General features: G+C 45.4%; 1 protein-coding gene across 8 annotated transcripts; it reads right to left on the bottom strand.

The window, feature by feature from the left end:
* Positions 1-2,386: 2,386 nt before the first annotated feature.
* On the bottom strand, positions 2,387-26,474 carry STRADA (STE20 related adaptor alpha). 8 transcript variants are annotated; one of them, XM_029927685.1, is made up of 13 exons: positions 25,997-26,474; positions 21,125-21,180; positions 19,386-19,443; positions 17,116-17,144; positions 10,865-10,967; positions 10,328-10,449; positions 8,561-8,669; positions 8,320-8,443; positions 6,675-6,846; positions 6,038-6,142; positions 3,921-4,162; positions 3,575-3,617; positions 2,387-3,291 (listed from the first exon to the last, which is right to left on the bottom strand). In XM_029927685.1, the coding sequence occupies exons 2-13, from the start codon at positions 21,134-21,136 to the stop codon at positions 3,139-3,141; spliced, it is 1,272 nt and encodes a 423-aa protein (XP_029783545.1). In that variant the 5' UTR covers positions 21,137-21,180; positions 25,997-26,474; the 3' UTR covers positions 2,387-3,138. The 8 variants fall into 8 exon arrangements, with proteins under 8 accessions (XP_029783545.1, XP_029783543.1, XP_029783546.1 ...); XM_029927683.1 differs by having other exon boundaries at positions 21,101-21,180; positions 25,997-26,472; XM_029927686.1 differs by lacking the exon at positions 25,997-26,474 and adding an exon at positions 25,713-25,989.

Here is a 26,474-nt window from a genome sequence, read left to right on the forward strand (position 1 = left end):
CCCAGGCTCCCGACACTCGCATCATCCCCGCGGGTCCCGCGCTTGCCCGCCGCCCCGTCGGTCGACCCGCCCCCCGACCGAGGCCAGGAAGGCAGCCGAACGGTACCGCAATGCCTCCAGGCGCGGACGAATTCAGGTTGAGACGCCAGGGGTCCCGGGACAGATGGTGTTCCCGGCGACGCCCCTGCGGCGGAAAAGGTTACCTGGGATGTCCCTAGGCCTTTAGGTGCCTCAGTTCCCCCCGGCTGGCCCTCAGGCCCGCCAGCCTCTCCGTGGGCGCTACGGTTTGACAGACCCCGCGGGGGCGACCAGGCTCCGGCTCTCACGCCCCCTCCGGTCGCGGAGTCCTACCGCCGCCAGGGGCGCCTCTGGGAAGGTGGCAGCGGCGGCCGGCACGCGGTCTAACCACGCGAGGCCGCGAGGCCTGGCGCCCCCATGATCTGTCACCTTGGGCCGCGGGGCTCACCAAGCGCCCGTCTACTCGAGGGGTCCGGTGGATCACGCCCACACCCCAGCGCCTTCTCGTGCAACCCCACAGACAAGGGACCCGGGATCACCGAAGGCCGTAGCCCTCCGAGTCTCGCCGTCCTAAACCATTTCTGTGGCCGGTTTTTGTGGCCTTAGTCACCCCGTGGTTCCTGCGGGCAGGCACTATTGCCTGCGAGAAATCGGGGTTACCCCACACCTTCAGGGAAAGAAATTTACATCCTTCAAACAAGGAAACCTCGGTGTCCCCTAATCCCATTTAATACAAGGGAGCGAGGCCTGATGTGAAGAGCAGCAGGGCGGGGGCCAGAAGCCAGGCCTCCAGCCCCACTGGCCCAGCCGGTTGCCTGCGTGGTTCCAGCACACAGCGTAGGGCCGAGACTCCCAGGAGGCAGGTGCCCTGCACCTGGTCAAGGTGGAGCCTCAGCAGTGCTGCACACGTGGGGCCCAGGCTTCCTGGACCGACCTCTGCTGGGAGATGGTGGTCTACTGGCCGCCTGAAGTCTGGCTGGAAGCTGTTTGACCAAACACAACCCTAAACATAGCTTGTTCCCACACTGTGGCAGGAATAGAACTAGTGGCTCCAGAGCGCAGCCCACACACGTCAGGGAACAGAACAAGGCAGCGCATCCTGCCTGGCAGGGGAGGGAGGGAGGCAGCAGGCTTCCCCAGCCCCCAGCTGTTCCCTTGGCTCCCTCAGGGACCCCATGCTGTGCCTGGCTTTCCTCCCCAACCTCCTGCTTCTCCCGAGAGGAGGATTTATGTTTGGGTAGAGCTGCACGCCCAGGATTCCCAGGATGGGGTGTGTGTGTGTGTGTGTGTGTGTAACTTCAAAAATTGTGTTTATGTGCATCCTTCCCTGCAGCTGGCACAGAGGTCACCAAATTCTCAAAGGCGGCTACAGTGATGTACCCAGGTGCAGCAGGGAGCAGGCTGGGCCCAGAGGCAGTCGGGTCTGCAGGCAGCTACCACAGGGGCAGCAGGCAACCTGGGCCCTGAGGAGGAGTGGAGAGCAAGGTGAGGAAAGCAGTTCAGAGGGAAAGAAAAACAGGCCGATAACTGTGTTGAGAAAAGGGAACTTGAGGTTTCGAGAAAAAAAAATGAGCTGCCCAAGGGGAAGGAGGAGGGCTGGAAATAAATGTGACCTGGCCTCCACTCTCCACCTCACTGTGGGGGTCATTCCCTTCACCTCAACTGCTGTAACTGCACAAAGGAAGGGGGGGTTTATTTTTCTTTTTCAAGTTGGTGTTACAATTTCTGAAGCAAGGGAAAGTGAGAGCATTTGATGGCTCAAAGCAGCTTCAAGCAGGGAAGAGGGAGGGGCACTTCCTTCACCTGACTTTTGAAGTGCATGGGCTGGAGGGGGGCCCCTCGCCAGGCTGGTGCACCTGCAGGCCAGGCAGCACCATGGAGACCCAGGTCAGAGCCCTCTCCTCCCCTGTCCTTGCCCAGCCTTGCTGGCTGTCAGCCAAGATGACAGAGAGGGGCAGGTCTGGCTCTTAGGTTACCTACTCTTTGGGTATTAGTTCCAGTGGTAAGGAGACACTGCAAAGTCATATTACAAAACAAAACCCTCTACCTGTTTTCCTACCAAAGGTAAGCCTCTTCTACCTGGACTCCTAGCGGTCCAGAAGTGGTCCCACATGCAGAACTGGTCTGCAGCAGCTACACCTTTCCAGCCCTAAAGTGGTTTGATGGCCACAGGCTAAAATGAATAGTCAGGCGCTACATCTACTACAGGTTTTAAAAGAAACTGACATGTTGTGAGGCTATCTGATGAAAGTGGCCATGGCGGGGCTTCCCCATGCACCCGTGGGACCACTCTTGGATGGCAATATGTGGCGCTAAAGGACTCCCGTCCGAGCCTGTAGGGCCAGCACACAGCAATGCCACTCTCCAGTAGATTCTCTGAAACGTTTAATCTGTTCTGGCAATGAAACTAACGCAGCATAAGGACTTAAGTCCTCAGGCTAAGCAAGACACTGTGGCCTCAGAGACAGCCTCAAGGCGCTGGCAGGAGGCAGGAAGATGGTGCAAAAGGAATGAGTTACACAGATGAACTATGGGAAGGTTTTAGGTGCCGGGGCACAAGCAATGAGAGGGATAAGGATGGACTGCCCCAGCCTTGACCTGCTGCTTAACAAGAAAAACAATGCCCTTCCCTTCAATTATCAGGGAGGGGGCTGAGGTGGAGGGCAGGTGGCTTATTGCTTGCCCCTCCATGGACCTATAGGATCTGAGAGCAGAGGGAGAAAATGCAATAGGTTGGTAGGACAGTGAGAGTGAGAAGAGGAAGTCACACAGTCCCCGGGCGGAGGAATCAAACCCTGGGCTTGGCCTGTAGCCCTCCCAAGCCGGGGCAGCATCTCTTTCTTCTGAAGAGGTTGCCTGAGCTCCCAGGATGGAATGTCAACTTTCTGGCCTCTGATCACCGGTTGCTGGGATTCCCTGGTGTCTCAGAAGTCCTGGAGCAGTAAAAAAAAGTTTCTCTCCAAGAATTTCTTTCCCAGTGAGTAAGCGGCCAACTCTCCTGGCAGAAACGTCCTTTCTACCCAGCCTGCACCTGGGAGGCTGGGAGTGTAGCCGGCCCTCAGATAGGGCCCCTGAGGCTCACATGTCCCAGGACAGAGAACGTGCACCTTCTTTGGAGGCTCAGAACTCCCAGTCGTCCACCTCCAGCTCTTCCAGGTTTGTTACCAGGCCAAAGATCCCGCTGTGATCCTGAGGCTGACTGCCCTCAAAACTAGTGATGGGGGTGACAGGGCGAAGTAACTCCGGCAAGGCTTCTGAGGCGCGCCGCTTGATCTGAGGGAGGAGAGACAGTTGAGGGGGTGGGTCCTGTTGCTCTGGGTCCCAGGACACCATAGGGCAAGAACCATGGCCCCATGACAGTTGAGCTATTAGAGCCAAGAATCTCCATAAGAGGAAGGCACAGTGCCTTTAAGGGGCCTCAGAAACCTGGGCATTTCTCTGATTCAAAGGGAGGAGGAGAGAACACCTAAGAGCCCCAAAACTAAGGGGGTTGAGGGTCATTAGAAGCAGAGGCAAGAAGAAAATCCCAGGGAGGCCCGGGAGAGTGCTATTGTACCTGCTTGAAGAAAGAGTGGTTCAGGAGGGTGCCGGCACTTGGTCTGTGGAGACAGGGGAAGAGAGCCCAGCATCACCCCTGTGCCCCACTTTCCAAATCCTGCTGCTCACACCTTCTCCCCGAGCGCCCTCTGCTTCTTCCCTCAGCTCTCGGAAGAAACAACAGCCAGAGTTACCCAGGCTGCTTCTCCGCAAACCTTCGTGCTGATCCCTCTGGCCGTAGGGGCTTGGGACTCCTCCAGGAACCCAGCCCACCACAGAACAGATGAATCCTCTCCAACCCTGCCTTCAGCCCCCAGGCCCCCTCCGCCCACCACCAAGCCCGGCTCCCAGCCCAGAGGAGATACCTTATGTCTGGGCTGCGCTGAAGGCACTGCTCCACAAAGTGGTGGAAGTGGGGGGAAAAGGTGCGGTGATAGGGGTGGGAGGGCGAGTCGCCATTGGAGGTTCTGGGGGTGCTGGGGGCCAGGCTCTCACTCAGGCCAGAGTTGGCCGCTGAGCGTGAGGTGCTCATGGTCAGCTCCTCAGCAGGGATGGTGCTGGTGTCCAGCAGGCAGGGCACTGTGCCGTTCAGCTTCTCCAGCAGCATCTGGGGAGGACAGAGCCAGGATGCAGGCTGGAGGGGTCCCCTGGAAGTCTACTGAATTTCTTCACAAATACACTTTTCCCAGTATACAAGTGTGGTTTAGGGGAGTGGAGAAAAGAGAAGTAGCGTAAGTCTAATTTTCCCAAAGGTACACTGGCCACGGGCTCCACAGCCACGCCCCAGCTTGGCCAAAGGGAAGGGGAGCCGAGGGCCTGCAAGAAAGGTCCCAGTCTTCCCTCCCGTGTGGGAGATGTCCTCACGTCCTTTTAACTGTACAGCATTCACCCCAGAGTGAAGGTGGCTGTCAGGCCATTGTGTTTGGAGCCCAGCCCCAGTCTCTTGTGCCCAGGTGCTTCAGGAGGGACATGTTACGCAGTGCCCGCCAGGCATGCCCTGGGTTGTCACTGCGGCAGGCTGCACGGGAGGAGGGCACCCAGGGGCTGACTAAGCTTGGGCAGCTGTGCCACAAAGTCCTCCAACTCCACACAGGCAAAACCAGCCCCAGCTTGGGGATTCTGCCCTCAGGGCTGTCCTCCTGAACTTCTAGGCCAGAAATCAGAAGTTTCTCTAGAGCTGTGCTGTCTACTGTGGTAGCCACTAGCCACATGTAGCTATTTATACTTACATTAATTTAAATTTGGTTTAAAATTCAGTTCCTCAACCTCACTGGCCACATTGTAAGTGTTCAACAGCCCCAGGTGGCCAGTGGTCACTGTACTGGGCAGCACACATCAGAGGACCTCAGGAGGTGCTACTGAATAGTGCAGCTTCTGTACCTCTCATTTTACCTTAAATAGCCTTTTATCTTTCCTGAGCACTTTCTGTGACTGTCTTACTTGGACTTTCTAGACTTCTTACCTAGGTTTCCATACCCTCCTAACGAGTCTGCCAGATCTAATCTACCTGCTATTGTGATCTTCCTGAAATATGTATCCGATGCTATCACTCCTGGGCTGAAAAGCCTTCAGCAATTCTCCACGAGGTTTGGGACAGGAACCAGATGCCCTGGGGCAGCACACAAAGGCCCTCGTGATCTGCCCTGGCTTCCTTCAGCCACATCGCCCAGCAGCCAGAAGCACCTGTACTTCAGCTATTTGTAACCGTCACTATTCCCCAGATCCTATCCCTTCTTGACTCGGGTCTTTGCACGTGGAGTTCTCTGCCTATGTTTCCTTCTAGTTCCTATTCTTCACATAATTACTATTTGCCTTCAAGACTCAAATGTCACCTCCTCTCAGAAACCTCCCTGGGTCACCTGCTCTACAGAGCTCCCCTCTGGCCACTCTCTAAATGCCCCTATTCCCACGCAACAGTCTATGGGTTCAAGGGAAAGGCTCACTCAGAGCCTCCACCCCTCCACCCCCTCCCAGTTCTGGATCATGCTCCAGGTACTTAGGACTCAGGTAATTCTTGCTAAAATGACCCAAGTCTGCTTCCTAGACTTGATAAAGCCTAGCTAAGCCTCTTCCCTGGTCTGTCTCCCAAAGATAGACTATGCCACTGGCTGTGTGTACCAAGGAGCGGCCAAAGGGGAGTCAATTTAAGGGGCATGAACAGATGTTGAACTTGTAGGCTGGAGATTCCAAAGGTATTGGCCAGAATATGGTAGCAAGGAACCCGAGAAGTCTGAGAACTCTAAGTTAGAAACTGGCTTCCGGGTATATTTTTCAAGGTAGGAGAACAGAACACGTTTTGTAAATTTACGAAATACACGTAAGTAGATCACATAGTATGTGGGCCTCCATTTGCACAACTGCTCCAGGCCCTGCAACAGTCAGCGGTGGGCCTGCTCCTGGGTTCTCGGCTCCTGGGCTCCCCACCCACAGCAGGGGAAGGCAGCAGTGGGTGGGTAAGAAGGAAAACAGGCTAAGGGCTCACCTGAGTGGCAGGCATATCCTTAAAGGGGACATGGCCATTGGCCAGCTCACAGGCTGTGATTCCCACACTGTAGATGTCAGACTTGGCATTGTAACCCTGAAGATTCTAAGTCAAGAGAAAAAAGCCACAGATCACTCCATTTGTAGCCGTGATTGTTCTTAGGAGAGAAGAGCATGGGGCAACATCCGAGGAGAAGACAGTGCCTGTCTCAAATCCAGCCCGCTTCCTTGCCTGTACTACTGAGGAGTAGCTGATACTGTGAAGGAATGAATGGTGCAGTGTAACAAGCAGGGAGAAGTGTGGGTCCCCACACTCCTGCTTAGTGGAGGGATGCGGAGAGCACCAAATATTTCCAGAATGCTCACTCTTCCTATAAGGAAGGTCTCTGAAGGGAACTGAAATAGCATTAGATCTAGTTTGGGACCCCACCGAGGGGGAAACACCACCATCTGCAGGGGCACGTAACACCCACGCTGAGGGCCCTCCCAGGTCCATCCGCCAGCAGGGAACTCCTCCCTCTGGAACCCCTTACTTCACTCAGAAGCAGAACAGCCCCATCTGGGAAATTCCTGAAGGCTCCCTTGGAAAACCACGAGTTGGTGAGGGATAGAGGCTCCTCAGGACTCAGTCCACACACCTGCTGGAGGACCTCCGGGCTGAGCCAAGGCAGAACCTTGACACTGTACTTGGGAAAGTCGTGGACCACACGCTGCCGCTGCCCATGGCTGATCATGCTGAGGTTGCTGCGTAAACCAGACAGGTAGACCTTCCCCTCTGAGGAAATCAGGATGTGGCTGGCTTTGACACTCCTGGGGGGGGAGGCGGGCAGGAGAGGGTGTCATGGGACCACAGGAGCCCCTCATGTCACAGACCTCTGATCTTCACATACTATGTAAATATTATATATACAGAAACACATTTTAACACAATACTTGATACAAAAAGAAAATAGTGTGACCTGATTTATATACCACCAGACTTTAAATCTTCCTATTTTGCTAAAGTTCTTTTATGCCCACAGACCACTGCTTTTAATCTGTGGGTATTCTTGTAAAGCGGACCATGGTTTGGAATGCATATATTTTCAATTTGCCTAAAGGTACTGGGTTATGCACCCCTTCCTTCCTTCACTCCTCAGTGCTCTTTGTAAGATCCGTCTGTGTCACAACCAACCTTTGCTTCTAACTGCCACCTGCACCCTAAGTGTTAGGTGGGACCTAATGCTTCTGTCACCCCTTCTTCCAGGAAGGAACACTGACGCTGCCTCTACCCACCATGGATTTGAATGATGGCATCTACACATGTCCCCTGAGGGGACTGGGTGTACCCCCAGAGCAGCACTGATGGCCCCAGTCCCGAGGGACCCTGACTGGCTGTGTGGACAGGTGACCCCACCTCACCATGCTAGGCCTCAGCCAGCTTCCAAATCACACAGGTCTCAGGTGTGTAGGGTGACATCCTCTTGTTTAATTTGCGTTTCTGATTTTTCTTAGATTTGAGTGTCTGGTCATGTTGACAGTCCTTTGGGTTTCCTCTTGTATAAACTTCAAACCCTTTGCTCATTTTTCTGTTGCTTTGCTTATCCTTTTCTTGTTGATTCACAGGATTTCCTTGTTATTAATCTCCTGTGTGTTCTAGACACAGCTAGTATCTTGCATGCTGTCACCCATTTCTTAATTTTGTCCATGGTGTCCTTTTTTGGAAAGAGATTTTTAATCTTGATATAATCAAATCCATCATTTTTTTTTTTTGTCTTATGTTTTGTGCTTCTAAAATATCTAGGCATTCTTCTGTGCCTCAGGTCACAAAAATATCTCCTTCTAGTTAAGTCTGTAGTTTTCTATCACACATTTAGGCCCTAAACCATCTGAAAAGTGCTCCTTTGTATGTGGAGTTAGGTAAGAGTCCAGTTTCATTATCTTTCCTACTGTGAGCTTCTCTTCCTGATACTGTCTTAACAGCAGCCTGCCCTTTCCCCCGCCTCTCAGCACAGGGCTGACCGTGGGGCACACACTCGAGTTTCAGTGGTCCAAGGAAGGAGTGGGGGGGATGCAGAGGCCCATGCCAGATGTTCTTCTCACACAGCACTCAGGACCGAAAGTGGGCACCGACAGGCTAAATGCTCTGTCTACCAAGTCAGAGGCAAGGACGAGATCCTGAGCCTTGATTTAAACTCTGACTTCACTAACTTCGGTCAACCTTCCCCGCCCTTCCCGTTTACTTGAGGGCTCCTGGACACAGATCCCTGCGCTTGTCAAGGGCGATTATGCCTGAGAATGCACCTGTGTACGTATCCCATGTGGTGGATGTAGTCCAGGGCCTTGAGCACCCCCTGCAGGATGTAAGCAATCGCCAGTTCATTCATGCCGTCCATGAAGTGTGTGCAGATCAGATCCTTCGCAGAACCTGAAGAAAAGAATTGTGGGGACATGGGGCAGGGTAACAGAGAAGGGAAAGAGACATGAACCAGCTGACAACAGTGCTCTCAGAGCACCTCTCTGCCAGGACCCCTGTCCCACTCACCATATGCCATGAATGAGGTGACAACCCAGAGCTCATTGTCTGCAATAAAGGTGGCTCGATACGGCAGGATATTGGGATGGCTGAAGAGTTTACAGACATGAAGCTCCCCCTGAAAGCAACGGTAAGCTGAAGTCAGAATCAAGGGGTGCTGAAGAAGGACGCTCAACATGAAGGTGGTGGCATGAATAATACGGGGTCCCAGTCTTTCCTGGAGCTCTTCTCAGAGTCCTGGGAGCAGTGCAAGCCGGTGGCCACCCGCATGAGAGAAGCCGGGCTCTGCTATCTCCGCGGGGAAGCCAGCCCTGCTCTCCCGGCTTCTGCCTGAGTTTGGCTCCACTAGTCGTTCTTAGAGAGCCTCAAGAAAAATTCCCACCAACAGGGACACTAACAACACAGTAGAGGGTCACGGCTCGCCATATCAGAAATGATGAGAACCAACAGTTGACTGAAGACTTATGAATAAGCTTAGCTCAACTTCAAGGGCCAAGGCACAGAACACCTCCTTATGAGAAGAAAACAAACAAAAAAAACGGGCGCCTAGGTGGCTCAGTTGGTTACGCATCCGACTTTTGCAAAGGTCATGACCTTATGGTTCATGGGTACAAGCCCCGTGTCAGGCTCTGTACTGACAGCTCTGATTCTGTGTCTCCCTCTCTCTCTGCCCCTCCCCTGCTCCTGCTCGCTCTCTCCCTCCCTCGCTCTCTCTCTCAAAAATAAACATCAAAAAAATTAAAAAACAAAACCAAACAAAAAACGTTTTCCTATCATAAAGGAAAACACTGTAATCTATAGGACAAGGAAACAAAGTATCAGAGAGCAAGCGCTAACTCCTAGACAGCCGAAGGTACTTCTCCAGCAACCTGGGAGCGAGAGAGCAGCTACAGAAAGTGTCAGACCTATGGGATTTTAAAATAAATTTGGACAAAAGAACTACGGAAACTCTGGGGTCCTGGCCTCTGGGACATGAGCTAAAAGCCAAACAGGCCTTCTGCCTGTCTGCTGCTCCAAAGAATTTTTTAAAAACTCCTAAAGTCCAGCATGCTCTAGAATAAACTCAGGTATCTTTCTTCCCAAATAACTAAGCTAGGACTGACTTCTGGCCCCATCTTCAGACCCACAAAACTACTCTGAACACATGAGTGGGTATGAGAGCACCATCAGGGGGCATGAATTCAGGGAAACACTATGGATGAGGAAGGAGGGTAGCTTGCAATCAAACTGCTGAAAATACACTGACCCAGGCCCTGAATCTGAGGAGTGCAAGCCTGTATCAGGGCGGAACCCAGCCCCTGGTCCGCTGCTCTTATACCTATGGTCTCCCCTGTTTAACAAGAGGTCAGCTACTCGCTTCTCCAATAGAAGGGAACCTCGGGCAAACAGGACAGCGAGAACCGGAAGGTGGCTGTCGTGGCAAAGCAGGCTGCCCCGAATCTGGAACAAGACTGCCTGGGTTTGAATCCTGTCTCTACCACTTACTAGTATGTGTGACCAGGGGCAAGTTACTTGGTCTGATAGTAAATAAATGAGTAAATGAGCCACAAAGGCATCTTTGGAGAGGAAGAGGGGACTATAAATTGGCCTGAGCAGAATCACAGATCTTAGTGCCAAATGTCCATGATTCTTCGTTAAGAGCGTCTGTGAACTTCCTGGTTTGGTCTACCTTCGTTTTCTGCCAGCTATTTTCAGAAGACAGATGTAAGCGATACCTTTGTAATTATGACTGGAACTAAGAGCCCACCCTCGAAGTGTCCCAACACATTTTCTTACCTGCAAGAACGTCACCATCTCATTGGAACAAGCTTCCAGGTTAATCCTTCGGACTGTCACATACTCCCCTGTTGGTCTGTACCTTGCTAGATTCACTGTCATCAGGTCCTCAAATCCTTTGCCTAAAAGAAAAGGGGAATGTCATAAACAAGGACGACAGCAACAGAGGTAGCCTTAAAGAGACGTGATTTAAAAAGAAAATTCAAGTTAAAACTTTCACTAACTGTTCCCCTCATGGCTGGCATTTCTCTATTTTTCTCCCTATCAGTTCTTTCTCAGCCAACCATTTGAACTGACTATGGTCCAGGACATCAGAGGCCTAAAAGAAAAAATTGTAAAAGAGCTTCCCTCCTAGTAACATGATCTCTTTCCCCAGATTTGGAAGACAGAAACAAAGGAGAACCACAAAAGCGAGTTTTGTCACCCTGAGTCCCGCTAACCACCTGACTGCCTCTGGGACATGCTGATCTGCGGACGCAGAGGCGGCCGGGCCGTGCCCAGGAGCCTGAAGGTAAAACAGCAGTCCCTGGACTTTACCTATGACGGAGAGTAGCTCATAGCGTCCTCCCTCTGGCAGGAAGCTACTCATGATCTCCTGTTTAGACAGGGATGCTATCGACTCTGAGCTCGCCTCATTGGTCTAAAGAAAAAGAAAAATAGGTTAATAAGAGAAAATAGGGTGTGGGATGGGAGTGGGGAGGTAGTAATTTAGATCCATGAGGAGACTGGCATCTAAACATACGAATTCTGACTCGGGGTCAAAGAAATAGTTCCAGCACTGTTCGATGAGAAATGTAGAACATCAGATATTCAGTGTAGTCACCAGCACTAACATCAGAGCCAGTGTGAGCGCCATCTACGAATGGGGGCGAATGGGGGCACAGGGCCGGTTCCCAGTCAACTGTTGATTTGCTCGCCCTTTCCAACAACTGGCTCATCTGCTAAAACTACCAAATTCTTACTTGAGGAAAGGATGTCTGGAGAAAGGCATGTTTAGAAAAGAGAAAGGGGGTGTAGGGGGTTCTCTTGAATTTCCTGCTGCATTGGGGTCCTATTTTAAGGTCCTGACTACAAGACTCCAGAGGTCACATGCTGAATCTTGCTATAGGGGAAATTTGGCCATAAGTAGTCCCCTCTTTTTTTTTTTTTAATTTTTTAAATGTTTTTATTTATTTTTGATACAGAGAGAGACAGAGCATGAGAAGGGGAGGGGCAGAGAGAGAGGGAGACACAGAACAGGAAGCAGGCTCCAGGCTCTGAGCTAGCTGTCAGCACAGAGCCTGACGCGGGGCTGGAACCCACGAACATGAGATCTGACCTGAGCCGAAGTCGGAGGCTTAAGCGACTGAGCCACCCAGGTGCCCCAGTAGTCCCCTCTTTAACAAACCAAGAGCCCAGACCAATCATTCTCTGACATTTTCAACCGAAGCAAGAAACCAGTCAACACACAGGGCCGCAGGCACGGCACAGAGCTCTCTGGTATCAGCCATCACTCCGGGCAGTGGAAGGGACCTGCTTTCTCAGTACTGCAGAAAATGAAGCTAGGCCCCAACCAGTTAGGATGTGGGCTTCACACCTCTGGCCTTTGAGGACCCAAAGTAAAAGTGCCCAGCAAAACCGATGGCAGACCAACGACTCTCGCTTCGGTTCAAAAGGCTGTTTCCTTTTTCCAGACCTAAATTTATTTGTGTGATTTAGAGGCCATGTTTTTCTTTCTTTTGGATCCTCTTTCCTACTGAAATGGAGAACCTTAGGCCAGCTCAAATTTCATATGCTATATTCCTAAACCTGACCTCCAGTTAGGAATAGGTCTTTGTGAACACATGAAAGGCCCTTCACTCAGCACTAGCCAGAAAAGAGGGAATCCAGAATGTTCTGCCATGGTGGCACCACCTTGCTGGGGGTCCCTGATGTTTCAAGCACATCTGGCTTCAAAGAGTTGATGGAACTGCCAATGGGGAAAGACACCAGGTAAGGATCTGCGTCTTGCACCACTTACTATGACAGTAAGAGGAATCTAGTCAAACAAAAGTGAGCCTTGTCAGCAAATTTCTAATTCGATCAATTTTTTAGATTTCTAAGATTCATCCATAGTGTTGTATCTAGCCATGCTCTACACCCATGTTGTGTGGAAGGGTCATCTTGTGAATATACCTGCTTATCCATTCCAGTGTTGATGGGCTTTTTGGGTTGTTTTTGGTTCTGCTATTATGAACTGTGCTATTAGAAACCCATTTGAATGTGTCTCCTGATGTATCCATGCAAGAGCTATCCTAAAGCTTAGACCCAGAAACTGAATGGCTAGGTTACAGAGTAACTTTACAAAATAATGCAAAATTGTCTTCCAAAATGGTTAAACCAATCTACGTTCCCTCCAGCACTATATGTATGTTCTCATTGATCCATTTTCCCCCATCTCTTGGTTAGTCAGACTTAATCTTTGCCAATCTCATTGTGAGTTTGATTTAGATTTCCATGATTGCTAATGAAATGGAGTATCTTTTCATGTATTTATTGGCCACGTGGGTTTTCTCTCAGGTAAAATTGGCTCTTTGTGTCTCTTGTCCATTTTTCTACTGGATTGTTTTAATGTAAGATTTCCCCAAGGCCAGCCCCCCTGGAACACTGACCTTGGCAGTTGACACATATGAACCGTTTACATGTCCAATTAAATGAGAAAATGAAGCATTCTCTCTCATGGAGAATCACAATGCATGCTTGCATATAAAGGCTTCAAGAAGTTTTATAGTAAGGAAACTTGTTTAACTTTGTTTAACCTAGCATTTCCCAAATCTACTTGTCTAGAGCACCTTTTGTACCGCATACTGTTAAATTTTGGGAAAGATAATTTGGGAAAGGGTATTCTATTTTATTATTGCTATTTTTTAAATCCTTGTCAGATAATTTGAACATGTGATTCACCTCAGTGTTCACAGTGTTGACCATATTTTCTAATTAAGCTCCAATTATCCTGGTTCTTGGTATGAAGGATTTTTTAAAAATTGATGTTTGAGAGAGAGAGACAGAGGGAAAGTAGGGAGGGACAGAGAGAGAGGGAGGCACAGAATATGAAGCAGGTTCCAGGCTCTGAGCTGTCTGCATAGAGCCTGACATGGGGCTCCAACCCATGAACCATGAAATAATGACCTGAGCTGAAGTCGGACACTTTAACCGACTGAGCCACAGAGGCGCCCCTGGGAAAGGCTATTTTAAGTAAAACATACAGTATTATGCAAAGATGATAGGCTCTGGGGCCCGAGAGGCAGAACTTGAACTCAGGTCTATATCACTTGCTCTGTGACCCTGGGTAAATCACTCTAAATTCCTGGGATCTCTGTTATCTCATTAATGGAATAATTCCCAGTTTATAGTGTTGCTGTGACAGTTAAATGAGATAAAATATGTAAAGATCATAGTGCTACCTGGTGTCTCATAGGTATTCAGTAAATGTTAATTCTATTATTTCCCTCCCTCTTTTGCTGCCTACTTACTTGTTTGGTCACTCTCCTGTTCAACAAATAAGATGGAACAGAGAAAATGGAGAAAACGGAGAATCCTGAGTGGAGCTTGGTCAATAGTTAAGGTTGGTTTGATTTTGGCTTTTATAGTTATGTCTTCAAATGCTCTGAAAATACATTCTAGGATCATTTATAGCCATTGTGGCTTCAGAATAATCCCAAGATACTGACTACTATATCCCATGTGCCTCAGCCAGGTGAGAGATACACAACCATGGGACAAAATGGAGTAGTAATTTGAACAAAAAGCCCAAACCTGGAGCTCTGAAATGGCAACCCACCATTTGTTTAGAATTTGCCAGCTACAAGCTAAATTAGTCTTGAGACCCACCTTCTTAACTTTATACCTCTCACCCCCTGTGCTTAATCGTGTTCTGCAGATCCTGTTTTCTCAAGTATCAATCTACTCCTCAATAAAATCGGCGTCATCAGTTAACACAAAACCCAGGGGGTGGCTTTCAAACCAAAGTCCCTACTCTGATCTGTGAGTATCCACAGGATTTGGCCCCTGCCTACTTCTAATAACTTCATCCCTTACCACATCCCCTTGATCTGCTACACTTGACCCATGCGAACAGGTGCACTTCAGTCTTAGGATGCTCACACCAGCAGTCCCTTGGTTTGGAACCTTCCTGCCCCTGCTACCTTCTCATAGCTGCTTCTTTCTTATCTTTGAGATTTCAACTTAAATGTCACCTGTGCATTGAGGACTCTGAGCAGAAAGTAAAGTAGGCTCTTAGTGACTTTATTATGCCATCTTATTTTACTTTCTTTTCAGTAGTTATTCTTGTGTTCATTGATCTGTTGTCTGCCTCCTCTATTAGTAAATGCAAGCTCCATGGGGGTCCAGATCCTGTCTGTCTTGCCAATTTCGTATTCCCAATGCCTACAGTGATGCTGGCACATAAAAAGATCATTTAAGCAATTTGAACTGAGAAGGTTTCCTCCCGTGATCTTGTTGTCATCACGATGAACTAAAGGGAACTGTAGGGTACATGTACCAACCAGTTCCATTGGAGACAGAGTTCAACATAATGACCTATACTGGAAACACCAGCCCTCATGCAACACACTCACCGGATCCCCTGCTCCTAGGGGCACTTTATAGATCAGAATCTGGTATCTGCATGTGAGAAAGTACTGCATTTTTTAGTAGGCAGAATCTAGACCCACTATATATTTGAAGGTCTTCCCTCCTCTGATCTCCAGGCAAACTCTGTAATATTTCTCTAATTTGAAAAAGAGGCTATGAAGGACAGTAGGAGTTGTGAGATTAAGGTGTTTATTAAATGCATTTTAAGTAACTTCCTTGGGAAAAACTGATAGATACCTTTTTATTACCTACGACGCTCTTCCTTGCTAGGAGTGCATATAAGACATGTTGTCTAGTAGACTACACACTAAAGACACACATTTGTTGAAACTAGGTAGGAAATGATGCATTAAATTACTGATATGATTAGGTAGTAACTTGACAAATATTTCTACTATCTTTGTTGACTACAGACTACTCAAAAGTATTAATTTTAGAAAATAAAATCCCTTAGGAAATGGGGAATATGAGTTCTTGGCAATCTGGAATTGCATGAGATGAACTTGTCTCTTGGTTACTATCCCTGTCTCACTGGGAACACTCCTAAAATGGGCAATTTCTACATTGTGGATGTTCTAGAGGTCTGAACTCAAAGAGAGAAACCAATCTTTATTTAGGAAAACAAAGACGATGTTTTGAAAGGAAGAGGTCTGGTGTGATAGCGCAAGACAGGCGGGTTAGTTCAGTAGACTGTTTCAGAGTTAGAAAAGGCCAAAATTCAGACGAAAAGGATGAAATGTTTAGTCCAGTCTCTTTAAACACAGCACAGCATAGCTTTATTAGTATGATGTATAATCTCAAATTGTCTAGAGAAACTAACAAGTTTCTTCTTAGTTTTCCCCCATCATGAAAAGCATTGTTCATTTTGAAGCATTTGAAAAACACATAAGCTATGGATATCCAGAGAACACCATAAAATAACTTTGTTTAAAGAGCTTAACCCAGGGGAGCCTGGGTGGCTCAGTCCATTAAGCGTCTGGTTTTGGCTCAGGTCATGACCTCACGGTTCATGGGTTCGAGTCCCGCGTTAGGTTCCGTGCTGACAGCTCAGAGCCTAGAGCCTGCTTCAGATTCTGTGTCTCCCTCTCTCTCTGTCCCTCCCTCACTCGTGCTCTGTCTCTCTCTCAAATAAACAAACATTAAAAAAAATAAAAAAGAATTTAACCCAAAATACAAGACAGCACACAAAGACCGTATTTGTGAAATGCTACAACCAACCCCCCACAGGTTTCACACAGGATAAGTCTTGGCATAACACTGGCAGCTGCGAGAATATAAAAATTATATAAAATGGGCATTCTCTTCTGGAAAAATATTTAACTGATCATATAGGGAATGTGTTTTAGTCTCCTGACTGGAAAATATTTGGATGTGATAGAGAGGTACTCCTGACTAGAGTGCAACTGAAGCTTCACTCAGAGAGAAATTCCTAGGCAACGTCACTACCCTTCTGCTGCTGGGGCTGTCTGCCAAAGTTGCAGATGTCTGTCATCTGAAACGAAGTCTATTTAGAAAAGCGTTCTTATCCTCTCTCTTTAGAAGACACTGATTCACGTTATCAAAAATAGCTTGGTACACTGTGCACATCTGTACACATGTGGTGTTATTTACTTTGGTAAAATGAACTAAAAGAGTAGGAAGCAGGCAAGAGTCTTCCAACTTCTGCCAATAAAAGAACCCCACGTTCTGTTTTGTTCTTTTGAATGTGGGGTTTTGATTTTAAGGCAGGAGATGTGATGTACTGCCTGTTATCTAGGGAGAGCTCTGAATTCTCTCCGTGGACTGAAATCGATCAGCCGTAGACCAAAGATGAAAAATTGAGTACCACTAGCCACTAAAAGATAACCACATCTTAGATTGTTGAAACTTTTCTTTTCTTTATTTTTTTTTTTCTTTGCAGGGGGCGCTGGGCAATTGGATTGGTAGGGCTGGGAAGGGGAGGAGATCTTAATCCCCAAGAGAGAGATGAAAAGTGCCTGAGACTTTTTCAGCTTCTGAAGTACAGGCTGAAATCTTTCCAGGGTGAAACCTGAATTTCCACAAGTAAAAGAATTACACTACAAATAAAACTCAATGAGATAAGCAAAAACATTAAATTATAAGCCAACAAAAAACCCCCAAAGATTTCCACAAGAAGTCATCCCCATGCAGCAGCTTGCGCCTAGAAAGTCACTTACTTTTCTCCGAGTGTCACCCGGAGGCTGCTCTGGAGTAGAGAAATTGATTGTTGGCATTTTGTTTTATAGCAGAAGACACATCCACATTCAGAACAGCAATTATTATGCTTAGGGCTACATTTATTAATAGAAACCACTTACGACTCATTATAGTAAAAAGTGTCCGCAGTGCTATATATAAACACATACATGTATACACACACACACACACACAGACCCACAGTAAAAACATTACACAAAGATGGGGGTTTTCACATGAATCTACGGCTCTTGAGAACACGGCAAGACTACTGTTCTAGGGACACTCTTCCGAGCATAACTCAACTGCTATAATCCCTCTCTTCCATTTACTTTCCATCAGCACACAATGTTACTTTCAATAGGCTGGTTTCAGAGTCTTAGACTGTGAACAAAAAATTCATTACAAAGTTATAGAGATTGTTGGCTATTTCCCAGAGAGTGCAGAGGCTAGAAAACAGTCTTTAAAAAAAAAAAAAAAAGGCAAAAAAGGTTTTAGCAGCAACATGTACACGTGAGACCATTACCCAGTTAGATTCACCAGTCACATACATTCTATTCTGAATACAAATAAAGCAAGGGCTTTCTGGGCCTCTGCTACTCTTGGTGAAAATAAAACAAATGGCAACTGAAATAACTTTCTGCTTTTAAATCAGACAAATTCTATATCTGGACTTTTTATTTTCTCCATTCTATAAAAGTGAGAAAAATCATCAAAGCAGATTTTTAACTGGAATGATCACACATCTCCAAATCTCTTAAGTTAGAAATCAGAGCATCCAACTGTATTGCAGACTGGCTGCATAGTAAATTAGCCTCAATTTGTCAAGGTAACATTTTTACTTTTTACTTCTTGCCTTGGACATCGGTTTTCTGGTATATAAATGGCAGGTGTGGTTGTTTCAGACAGTCTGTTAAAGGTAAGAAGCCAAGTGAATAGATTAAAAGAAATCAAGCCCAAACTTGCAGAGTAGAAAGCAAATCCCAAGTTGTATAAAATTTGATAATATATGCTTCATCAAACTGTAAGCAATATAAAGAACAATCTCTTCACTCTCCTCAGATCGGAGACGAGGAAACTGTCAAAAGACCGCCAGGGATCCCACACTCAAGACACTGAAACCAAAATCCCTTCATTCAGTTCATATATCCTGGAATATTTTAAACTAATTAATTGTAAACTGGACTTCCAACTCAGTTTTCATCAGTGCCAATGTTTCCTTTTAAATACGGTATCCCTGTTAATGATGAGAAGAAAATGAGAACAGGACCAGAAAGTCGTAGTTTTGTTCCATTAGCTTTTCCTTTACTGTGCAGCTAATTTTTATTCTTCAGAACTAAAACAAAAACAACTCATCATTTTTCTAAACTCTCATTTGTCTAAAACATAACACTTTGATAGAGTTCACAAATAATACTCCTCTGGAAGTTCTTTGAATGGCATTAGGGAAAATAAATTAACAGGTACCATCTAGCAACTAACAAGTTCGAGTAGTCATTGACTTGAGCCGACCTCAGGGTATTTTGTTTGGATCAGTCAACCAGCACACTCAATCGGATAACCTGTTAGTTTAACTACAGGAGCTGAAGAGAGTGTCTTTGGTATTCAGACAAAAGAATGGGGGGGGTCTACTATTATTTGTATAGAAAAGAATTTTCTTTGCCTTAAATTAAGAATGCAGTTCTCCAAAAGGCTCAATTGGAAAAGAGCCAAAGGCAAATGCCTGGCCCTGTTAAACCTCAAAGTTGCAAGGCTACTTCCTAAATCAACATGTGGATTTTACAACAGGAAGTTAATATTTTTGTCCTGACAGATTTTTTTTCCTTAGTTCTCTTAAGTCTCATAATTTCTACCACAAAAAGATGAGTCAACTATATTGATCAGTAAAACCAGAACTTTTATATCATTGCTACCATTGTCCTGACTATAGTTTTAATCTTAAAATCTTCAAGGTTAGAAGCTTTTAAAAACTTAATTTTTTTCCTTTAAGAATATGTATTTCAACTGCACAAATACTTAGAAGAAATAAATATCCCTATAAGTAAATACTGACTTTCTAACAATCAAGACAGTCCAAGGTCAACTGCCAGATTAGTCCTCAATCTTTGGGAAATTATGTATTTAAAATGGAGCCAAACAAATGTAACAACTGTAATTTACACCTGCCCTTTGAATTATTTTTCTATAAATTGATTTAGTCAACAAGAGTAGTGATATTTATCCTGAAGTGATGGCTAAATGCCACACTTACCTCCAAATAGTTCCAAATCTCTTAAGCCCTCAACAATGAACTTTTCGGAGACCCACCGCTGAAGAGGAAAACCCCAAAGAGAATTAGTATTTCTTCCAAGCTACAAAAAATTAGCTATCAGCCATTAGACAAACAAATAAACTAAAAACCAGAATCATGCAGTACAGTTAAGATGCATTTCTATGTAAAAGTTTTTTTTTTAAATCTTGGATTTAAATCAACTGAACACAATAGCTTAATTCCTTTCTCTATTCTTCTTTGCCTAATTTGATAAATAATCCTTAAATCTGACAGACAGATGAGAAACATGTAGGACTGGCCCTAAAAATAAAGAATGTTTTGTCCTTTTTATATATACAATCACCTTCTGGTTCCATTTTACTCATTCGATGGCTATTACAGACGCTTTGGATCATGAATGCCAATGTGAAAAATACTACTGAAATTCATTAACAGAGAAAACAGAGATGAAGCCGTTTTTCACAAGCCTCTATTAGTTTGTAAAAGAAAACAGTAAGCTGCATGTTCTTTCATCCACTAGGATTTCTGAAAACATCATCACCACACGTACATTTTCTATCAAGTTTACAAGGACCAAACTAGCATCACCAATCTGTGGTTCACTTTACTATCCTATTTCCAATGAGTACTGGATTTCCTTAATACTGATCAGTGGCCTGGTTTCACACGAACCAGGCAAGGTTGAAATAAAAAAGAAGCTCACTTGTCAAAGTAATGGAATCAAGACTGTATTTCACTTAAGGACTGGTGTTAAAGTTTGGCGTGGGGGCATTCTTTCCACTTGACAGAGTTCAGGCTAAGGAGAGATTCTGTTTTTTCCTCTTAATTAACAGTGAAGTTTACTCTTTCCAGTATAAATTATTCTTATATACACAAACATGAGAAAAAAGATTAACATTCAGAAATAAGTTGCATGATATGGTTCATGAATTGGAACTATAACATCATTCTCTGTCCTTCTCTATATCAATTTTTTTCTAAATTAAAAAAAAAGGAACACCCAAAGTAAAAAACTTGATATAAAAAAATTGTATGTACTATATCACAAAATATAACGTATACTATAATATTTAAAGAAAGTGGCATATTCATGTGTCATAGCATTTATACCTTGTAACAAAATTTTAAAATAATAACTACTGGATTTAGAAATTAAATACTTGATAATGAATACAATACAATACTCTTTATGAAATCATGGAAGCTATTATAAAGAAGCTAACTCCAGTGTTTATTGGGGTCATTTTAGCTGGTGAGGTTTTCACATTCAATGAGTCTCCAATTAAAACCTATGATTATACTTAGAAAACATGTTCCAATAATTACAATTTGATACGGATTTTTAAAACACACAAACTCATTGAAAATACATAGGAAATGGGCTGCTTATTAGTGGTTGCACATCTACAGCAAAAAGGGCTACAGATTCATTTAATTTTGTATGACTGATATTCATAAAATAAGCCACCAGTTTCTTCTCTATCAGACAAACTGGTGGGTATATCTGGTACCTCTGGTCAGCCTCTGCCTGTAAGCTCTTGGGAGAAGAGGCCACAATATCTGCTTTACTTCCTGCATCCCTCACTTCTGTAGGATTCTGAGCATCATATAAAAACACCATCTACAATATCTGCCAAAACACATTGCTTTACAGAAAATAAAAATAGTAAAGCCAGAAGAATAGAAACACTCACCCTAATTCGCTCTGGCTTACTTACAAGAAAAGACATGAGTTCCTAACGTGCAGACTTACTTCAATTTCAAAAATTTAAACCTAAAAGGAAAATATAAACAGGTTGAATTAGTCAACTCTCCTTTTATAGAAATGCTTTTTGATTAACAAAGACTTACTATGAGTCTACCATTCGAAGCACCGTACTAGACCTACACATTTCTAGATTGTAACAATTTGTTTAGAGAACGTTTCAGTGACAGTAACACTGGATGTACTGGCCACAGACATTCTGAAATACCGCAATCTCTATAAGAAAAGACAGGTTTGTTACTATATGATTTCTTCTTTAATTTTTAAATTTCTCTTGACCCAATTCCCCACTGATTCTTTCCCAGAAGCAGTTAACTTCAGTTCTTTTGGATGTTTCTATCCTGATTTTTAGGGTCATTCTTAAATAATGTTTATATGGCCATGACTTATCCATTTGAGACCATTGTCTACTAATTTCACTACCGTGGTAGATGACAACCAAGCTCTTTTATATCACCTTCCTGCCTTCATTCTCCCAACATAATTCTAGCGTAATTTTTGACTAAGTCAATAGTCCACATTTACATTGTGATGACTGTGGAAACATGGTTCAGAACTGAGGCAAACAGAGATAACCTCATCTTTCTTCTTGTACATCATCTGTTTTCCTAGAGTTAATAATGGTTTCATATTTTTTTCACTTGCTTGGTTTCCCATATAGCTATGGTTAACTTTTTCTGAGTACTTCAACATCTCTGCTGTTTGTCTTATCAATATATTTTATCATACATTCAAACTCATCCATTCCAGTTTTCCCAGGAGATTGTCTTTCCAAGGTCCTCCATCCCCCTGCTACTCCTATTTTACAACTCTACTTTACAAGAGATTTCTTCAATTTTATTTTCTAAACCTTCTACTAATTTTTAAGTTTTGGTTACACATTTCTAAGAGCTTTTGCCATTTCTCAAATGTATCTTTTTCCATATCATCTGATCTTCTTTTACTTCTTTTGCTTAATTTAGTTACAAATTATATCTAGAATGGCTAAAAGCATAGGGCATAATGACCATGTGGGGTTTATCACAGAAGTGAAAGACTGTTTTAACATTAACAAGTGAATCAATGTATACAAACTGTCCTTGTCCGAAGTTGTTTGCAAATAAAAATCAATCAATTTAAATGAATTTTTAAAAAAACGAATCAATGAAGGGCATTTGGCTGGCTCAGTTGGTAGAGCATTACAACTCTTGATCTCAGGGTTGTGAATTCAAGCTCCATGTTGGGCATAGAGCTTACTTAAAAAAAAAATCAATGTAATTTTACTTGAGTACACAAGGAAAAAAATACAATCATCTCAATAGATGGAGAAAAAGCATCTGAAAAAATTCAACATCAATTCATGATTTAAAAGAAACTCTCAGTCAACTAGGAATAGTCAAATAGGAACAAGATAGAAATAGAATTTAGTAAAAATACTGACTGAATTTGGAAAAAATAATTATTAGAATGCACATTACTTAAAAACAGTAAACACAAAGCATCATGCAAAAGAAATTTAAGAGGAAACAAGGTCCGTATCCATATGTAGTCTACAACAGAAAGAAAACAGAATATTCATGCAGATAAAAAGATGAATTTTATCTGAAGGAACTATCTATGCTCTGGAAAAATATTAGAAATTGAAAATAAAGTCAATCCCAAAACACTGTATAAATATAACAAACCTAAGAACTGGTCCTAGACCACACCAACAATTTCATTAATTATCTGAACCACTGGTTCCCAAACCAGGATGTGTTTCAAATTAACTTGGTAGTTATAAAAACCTGTGGATGCTCAAACTGCCGCCTTCAAAAACTTTAATTCAGCAAGTCCGGGGAATGCACAAGTAGAAATGGGCAATTCCTTATGGTGTCCAGCAAAGGGAAAAGACAATTACTACAAGCTGGGATGGACTGGGATAGTTTTATGGAGGGGTGGGGCTTGAATGTCAAATACAACTTACAGAAACAGCAATTCCAAGCATGAAATAGTATTAGTTTAGTGCATACTTTGTTTTGTCCACACCGTTATCTCCCAGTTTCTAGAATACTGCCTATCACATGGTAGGCACTCAGCAATGCTGAATGACCAACCAAATATAGTGACAAATGTGTTAGCACTTTGCATATTCTCTCCACTTAATGTGAGGCCAGTTACAGGAGCACAACTCCACATTTATGACAATGAAGAGGACTTATGTGCTGCTAGAGTATGGATTTTCTTCACCAGACAGTAGGAAGCACTGTAGGTTTTGAAAAGAAAGGTGACAAACACAAAACAGCGGTCTCAAGATAGTGTCTCTCAAACTTTATTGTGCATTGAAATCATTTGAGAATGTTGCTAAAATTGCAGATTTTGAGTTAGAGGTCTGGAGTGGCGCTGGTGGTTCTAAAAATCTTCCAGATGATGGTTATGCTGCTGATCTGTGGACTATCGTACTGACTAATGTTTGAGAAGCCTTGTTGGAAGGAACATTCAAAGGAATATTAATCTGCAAAGGGATGGGAGAAGGGGAGGTGAAAACAACCCAGAGAAAGGAATGCCAGTTAGAACACAATTACAGTGGACCATATTTGGGGTGAGAAGAGCCTGTAGCAGAGGGAATGGTAAGAAACAGATGGAAAGGGGAGAAGGAAAAATAAAGAAATTATATTTAACTAGCAAGGACACCATAAGTCATCTAGCCCATCTCCACTCTTCAGAGGAACAGCTTTTACGAACTCCTGAACGTAAGGTTATTTAGCCTCTGCTTGAAAGCCTCCCCTGCTAGACAACTCACTACTTTACCAGGGAACCTATTCTACTTGTGGACAATTCAGATGACTCCTGATTTTTTTGTGCCCAGGGAACTGGGAAAGAGTAGCATGTCAGCGACAAAACAGGAAACTCAGAGGTGGAAGCGGTTTTAGTGGAAAGATGAGTTTGAGTTTTTAAATCATAACAAGGTTGAGAAAGTGGTTATACATCCCAAATGGGAAGATGTAGCAGTCAGTTAGAAAAGTAAGACTGATGCTTAAGAGACACATTAGAGATGGCTTATGTGGACTTGGGAGTTAGTAGCTAAAGTCTACAAGTGACAAATTCACTGAAGGAGAAAATGGGGAAAGAAAAGCAGAAGGCTGGGAAGCAAGCCTTGGAATAGGTCCCTACTTAGGACATGGCACTTGAAGGCAGGTAGGAAATGGAGCCCAAAGGAAAAACTTTGGGAAAAAAACTTCTCCTCCTGGACCACTTTTGCTCCCCCAACCTGGTTAACTTTGACCTGTAACCCCTTACTATTCATCTCAGGTGTCTCCCTCACCACTGCTCCCCCCCACACGTCCACCTATGTTAGGTGTTCAGCCTGTATTCAACCCACAATGTTAACTGCCAATACGTCTTGTTCACTATTGCATTATTCTGCCCAACACATAATATGGGCACTCCCGTATCTGTTAAACTATTAATAGTAAAAATAATTAAAGCAGCAAGCATTTATGGTGAACTTACTATGTGCAAGAATGTGCTAAATGCTTCACAGAGATCAGCTCACAATAAATACTATCATCCTCATTTTACAGATCAAGAACTTAAAGCTCAGAGAGGTTAAGTGCTCAAAATTCCACAGGCAAGCGGTAGAGGACTTGTTAGATCTGTTCCAAAGCCTGTGCTCTAGAAACCAGAGTGATAACACAGAAGCCTAGGGACAAGTGTCAAGACTGTGTGTGCAAAGATACAAAGATGACTGAGAAGACATCGCCCGATCTGACAGTGCTGCTGACCAGATGCCAAAGAGTATAGAAAGAATTCATTTACCTTGGTTTATTTATTTTCCCCTTTTCCCTACTTTTGTCACTATTTTTCTAAAGTTCTTCTATGTCTGGGGTTACAACTATAAACACTGCTTTAGAGTCACAGTATTCTAAGAAACCTGATCAAAGGGTTGGGGAACAGACTTAATCAGTTCAGCACTGTAACTAATGGCTGAATAGGATCCTGGCCTAAGGCAGGTAACTGGGTGAGACTTGGTTTCTTCAATTCTCAGGGACAAGAAAGTCGTGGGTGTCTAAACAGTATCAATCAGTCAGTGGAGAACTGTCTTAATGCCTCAAATACATATTGGAATACGGTTCTACTTCAACAGGTACTATACAGTAAGAAAAGGGCCAATTCGACCGCTTTTCCTCTTTGGGGGAATCGAGTTAGAATATGCTAGGATATCTTAACAGAAAGCTGGGCAGATAAATTAGTTCTCCATTTCCTGGAAACTTGAACAATTTTATTTAACCACTCCCCTTCCTTCGCGCTCACTTCCCTACCCCCACCGCCCATCTCCACCCCAAATTTACTGTAGGTGCTGAGGCATTCTTGGAAAACAAGACAATTCGTAGCTCTTTGTTTTTGCTGATTCAGGGAGTCACCTAAATCTCTCTCCTTAAGGGGGTTTGCCTGTCCAGCCTGGGATAGATGGGAACTGGGGTTGTAGGATGGGGGGCGTGAGGGAGGGGGGAAGAGGTCAACACAGGATCGGCTGCCTCTTTGAGCAGGACAAACTGACACCTGGGCCCCAGGTTCCCCACCTGGAAGTCTGGGTGGGGGGAAGATGGGTACGGAAAGCAGGCGCTCGCTTCTCCCGGTAACTCCGCTCCGGTGTCTCCCGGGCAGGCCCAAGCCTATTCTGCTCTCAGGCTGCACTCCCTCATTGCAGGAATCGAGGAAGACTGGGTGAAAAGGGGCCCGTGGAGGGTGAGGGGGGGCGGGATGGCCGATCTGGCGAAGACCCGCCCCGGAGGAGATGGAATCGGTGTCAGGGCGAGAAGGGACTGGTCCTGGAGCGCACCAGGCGGCCCCGCCAGCCCGGTACCTGGTCCTGGAGTTAGCAAGCAGTCCCGACCCCGTCTCAGCTCCGCCTCCTGAGTTGAGGGCTGCGCCGCCAGGCCCGTTGGTGGGGGGAAGGTACGCAACGTGCCATGCGCAGTAGCGGGACCCGGGGAGGGGTGCTGGAGCCCGCGCCGCTCAACCCGCGCGAGCGCTGAGGCTCCGCCCTCCCCGGCGCGGGCGGGTAAGGAAGCTCCCCTGCACCCGGCTGCTCGGAGTGGCTCCCCAGAGGTTCGTGTGTCGCCTCGGGGGCGCCCCGCCCTATCGCGGAGCCTTCGGCCGCGCGGAACGCGCTTCTTCGCTTCAGAGTTAGCTCAGTCCGCACCGCGCATTGGTCTCTAACAGAAGGGATCTTCCCCCCCCTGTGTGTGGAAACCGAAGGCGTTAGCTCGTCCTCCGTGAGGCCCGCGGGGGTCGACAAGGGCTCCCGGAGCCTCCGCGCCCCTGCAGCAGGAAGTAGGATA

This window comes from Suricata suricatta, chromosome 17, assembly GCF_006229205.1.
Source record: "Suricata suricatta isolate VVHF042 chromosome 17, meerkat_22Aug2017_6uvM2_HiC, whole genome shotgun sequence".
Taxonomy (NCBI): domain Eukaryota; kingdom Metazoa; phylum Chordata; class Mammalia; order Carnivora; family Herpestidae; genus Suricata; species Suricata suricatta.

Coding starts and splice junctions, on each gene's coding strand:
- STRADA (XM_029927683.1), bottom strand. CDS start 21,136: ATGTCTTTTCTTGTAAGTAAGCCAGAGCGAATTAGG. Junction 19,444..21,100: donor GTAAGCCAGAGCGAATTAGG/GTGAGTGTTTCT, acceptor TTTCCTCTTCAG/CGGTGGGTCTCCGAAAAGTT. Junction 10,968..17,115: donor CGGGTGACACTCGGAGAAAA/GTAAGTGACTTT, acceptor CTTTTTCTTTAG/ACCAATGAGGCGAGCTCAGA.